Raw genomic sequence first — 3,776 nt, 5'->3', positions numbered from 1 at the left:
AAAGAAAAACTGTTTTTGGTAGAAGCCATGGCGTAAGTCCCACCTAAAATACATTACAGATTTAACATGACAATTCAGGGAGTTCTTTGCAGACTAATTAGTTTAGATTATGTCTAGCAGTAAATATTGCAAGTGACACTAAGATATGCTGGAACAAAAAAGCAATAGCTGCTCTCCTTTTGAATAAATGGAATCCAGAGTTATCTGACTGTTTCTCCAGCTTGAATCACACTGATGGATTCCTTGTAAAACTGAGATAAACATTAGCAAACATTAGCAAAAACCAGGGATTTGTTGTAGATGATACTCTAGGTCCAGAATCAATAGTGGCCAAATTGAATAATGGAGGGAAGACATGGTTTCCTTTCCCTTCAGACAGAGCACCGTCATTAGGCTGCAGGTCAGATTCTGGATGGCTAAATTTGGATTCCTCAAAGTCGACCAAATTTGCTGCTAGGCAGTTACCAGTATGTTCTTCTGCACTTCCTAAATATGCCCCAGACTGCTTCAATGGAAACCATTGAAAACTAAGCCTTCTGACCTTGATGCTGGATCCTGGTTGCAGCAGTTCTTAGGGTGATGTCAATGCTATTATTGAGACAGTATCATATTAAATAAAATAGCACAATAAGCACAAGATTTTCTTTGTCTCACAGAAGGTGAAAAGGAATTTGAACAAACAGAACAACTGTAAGTCCTGATTTTATTTTGTATTTGTTACAGAAAGTGTTGTGATGCTTAAATGATATGGGATAATGTACATCTCTGCTAAAATCCAAGCATATTTTGCTATTGTGTTCACTTGGCATTCATTTGCAGCTGTTAACTCTAGCTAATGGGGGGAGGACTGCTCTGTCCTTAATATGTATGACTTAATATGTGCTATTGCAAAGTATGATTTCCAGATTATTTTAAAAAATTTTTAATGACCATGGTTCTCAGATAGAAGATATATCGCAATCTGAAGACTGGTCCCACATGTTTGTTTAACACATGACAGCAGGGTTAAGTGGTGACTTGCATGTGTGAATAAACTATACGAGATCACACAGACAGAACGTATAGGTCACATCACATCAAATACAATGCTTCCCCATGAAGTTAGTTTGCACATGCATCTTCCAGTATATAGAGAAATCAAGTGACGTAAATGCATAATGAATAGCATTAAGTTGTTATGTTTAATATAACACTGTCTCCTTACAGAAAATCAGAGGATAGCAATGGTGTGGAAAACAGTACTGCTAGACACAGGAAAGTTTAAGTGCCTTGTGAGAAGCTGGTAAGTCCAAGGTATATTTGAGAACAGGGAAACAAGTCTTGTTCTGCTTCAGAATCATTTATTTTCACTGCAGTTTTGAAACCTACAGGGCCACCCAAGAAAATGACTAGACACATTTTAAAAAACAACGCAATTCGCTTATTTTATCATTGTGGCAAAGTGTTTATGAGATTGTGGAAACAGGAACAGTATTCTGCCTTAGAAGAAGGTTAAATGGGCTATGAGATACCACTGTGATATCCAAATTATTAAATTATTAAATTCCACTTTTCTTCCCATGCTTCCAAAACTGTAGAGGAGCAAGGAGGGATTCTCCTACTTTCTTCTCTACTGGTACCCAGTCTTTTCCCCTGGCCATACTTCTCAAACTGTAGAATACAGGGAAAGAAAGAATTTCTGTTTTGGAAGTAGAGTAAGGTGATATTGGGGAGGGAAAATTCCACGGTGATAGGACCATGCCCAGAAAGCCTGTTGGGAGATCAATTTGGGTTCTGACTGAGTGTCACGTGAACTTCAGGGAATGGAAGCAGTGATTTCAGATATTCTCTGTTTGAAACAGTGCCCAAATTTCCCTGTTCATTTTAGATCAGAAATAACTGAAATGATGCAAGGGATTCCTGAAATTTATCTCCTGAAATTCTGGGATGCTTTTTTCATGTTTTTGACCACTTTTAAAAAGAGGCAATAGATCCAAATCTGAATACTCATGAAAATAATGGAAGTTGGCATAAGTGGGGACAGACTTTATCTCAAAGGCCAGGTCTACTGCCCACTGAAAACAGGATGCCAGGGCTACCCTCCACAGTTTTCAGTGGGCAGTAAACCTGGCTTCTGGAGACCAGGTCTACCCCAGTTGAGTCCAATAGGTGGTAGATCTAGCCTCTAGACCAATACCTGATATTCTAAAAATCAACTTTACATGAAACAGATTTTTGGAACAGTGCCATGACTCCCGCAGATTTGGAGAAATAATCATGTCCTCTATGAACTAATGAAACAAAACTAGAACATTTTAAAGTTCACACCCCTGTTTCAGGATACTGCTTGCCAGGAAATTCTCCTATGAACTATAAATGAATGGCAGCTGTGCAGGAGCACTGTGTTTATTTTCAGTGAGCCAGGTGGAGTGTGCTCTTACTACAACATGGGACACACCAGGCTGAACACAGTCACCAACCATACATTGAAACCCTCCCTAGTTTTGCTGAAATTTTAATGTTTACTTGGATAGCCCACGCTAGCCTGATCTTGTCACATCTTGGAAGCTAAGCAAGGTCATCCCTGGTTAGTATTTGGATGGGATTCCTCCAAGTAATACCAGGGTCACTGGGCAGAGTAAGCCAATGGTAAACCACCTCTGAACTCCTCTTGTCTTGAAAACCCTAGGGGTCACCATAAGACAGCTGTGACTTGATGGCTATATATGTGTGTATCGCCATCAAGTCACAGCTGTCTTATGGTGATCTACACACACACAGAGTGTACTGTGGGGATATCAGATGAGCAACAGGTCATAGTATCCAGCTGATGAAATGCATTTGACTTTTTTGAGAGCCAGTTTGGTGTAGTGGTTAAGTGTGCGGACTCTAATCTGGGAGAACCGGGTTTGATTCCCCACTCCTCCACTTGCACCTGCTGATGTGACCTTGGGCCAGTCACAAGCTCTGGCACAGCTGTCCTTGAAAAAGAGCAGTTTGTGTCAGAGTTCTCTCAGCCCCACCCACCTCACAGGGTGTCTGTTGTGGGGAGGGGAAGGGAAAGGAGTTTGTAAGCCGCTCTGAGACTCCAAGTGAAGGGCGGGGTATAAATCCAATCTCTTCTTCTTCTTCTTCTTCTTCTTGACAATATATCATCATTATTTATTTATTTAAATATCCAGCACCATCAATACACATGACACCTGTCAGAGTTCGGTGAGACAGGCTCCTGCTCCCAAGACCTTACAATATGAAATGACTTATCTGAAGTTGTGCGGGCTTGTCTTAAGGCAACAGAGCTCCCCTCCACCTCAAAAATATGTGAAGTCATATTTTGAGTAAAGAATCTAACTTGTTTGCCCTAGGTATTTTTGTTTTAAAAGTTAGGCATATATCAATTATTCAGAGTAAAGCATTTTACAGATTTGTTTGTGCATCTAAAAATGTGTTGTATCTGTTCATTTAATTCAGGCAGGACAAAGGAACCAGATTCACCATGTAAGAAAACTATGGGGAAATGTATTCAGCGAAGCCATTGATAATTGGCATCTGGTGACAGCCTTTTAGATGTGTTAGGAAAAATAATATTGTTTAGAAAATGCCTTTTCAGTAATAAATGTATTAAGATGATGGTAACACACACATCATCATCACACAAGTACTGTTTGCTTCTCTTTGGTTATTCTCAGTTGTACACCAAACTGAGCCTTCTTGGCCACTGTTAGCCTCAACCTACAGCCATTAGTCCAATATGCATAATAATTGTGGGTGTTGTATATGAGAGCAGCAATACATAA

At 39.9% G+C, this 3,776-nt stretch overlaps 1 protein-coding gene across 4 annotated transcripts in view; it reads left to right on the top strand.

The window, feature by feature from the left end:
* The window catches only part of EMB (embigin), a 55,867-nt gene extending 52,322 nt beyond the window's left edge, over nucleotides 1-3,545 (top strand). For 2 of the 4 annotated variants that reach the window (XM_015424726.1, XM_015424723.1), the window contains 3 exons: nucleotides 657-690; nucleotides 1,207-1,282; nucleotides 3,451-3,545. In XM_015424726.1, the coding sequence (XP_015280212.1) occupies nucleotides 657-690; nucleotides 1,207-1,264 (92 nt within the window). In that variant the 3' untranslated portion in view covers nucleotides 1,265-1,282; nucleotides 3,451-3,545. Of the gene's footprint in view, nucleotides 1-656; nucleotides 691-1,206; nucleotides 1,294-3,161; nucleotides 3,203-3,450 lie in introns of those variants that run through there. The other 2 variants (XM_015424724.1, XM_015424725.1) reach the window with 2 other exon arrangements.
* The last annotated feature ends 231 nt before the right edge of the window (nucleotides 3,546-3,776 follow it).

This window comes from Gekko japonicus, unplaced genomic scaffold (assembly GCF_001447785.1).
Source record: "Gekko japonicus isolate JY-2015 unplaced genomic scaffold, Gekko_japonicus_V1.1 scaffold749, whole genome shotgun sequence".
Taxonomy (NCBI): Eukaryota; Metazoa; Chordata; class Lepidosauria; order Squamata; family Gekkonidae; genus Gekko; species Gekko japonicus.
This window is presented reverse-complemented; position numbering and strand designations above follow the sequence as displayed.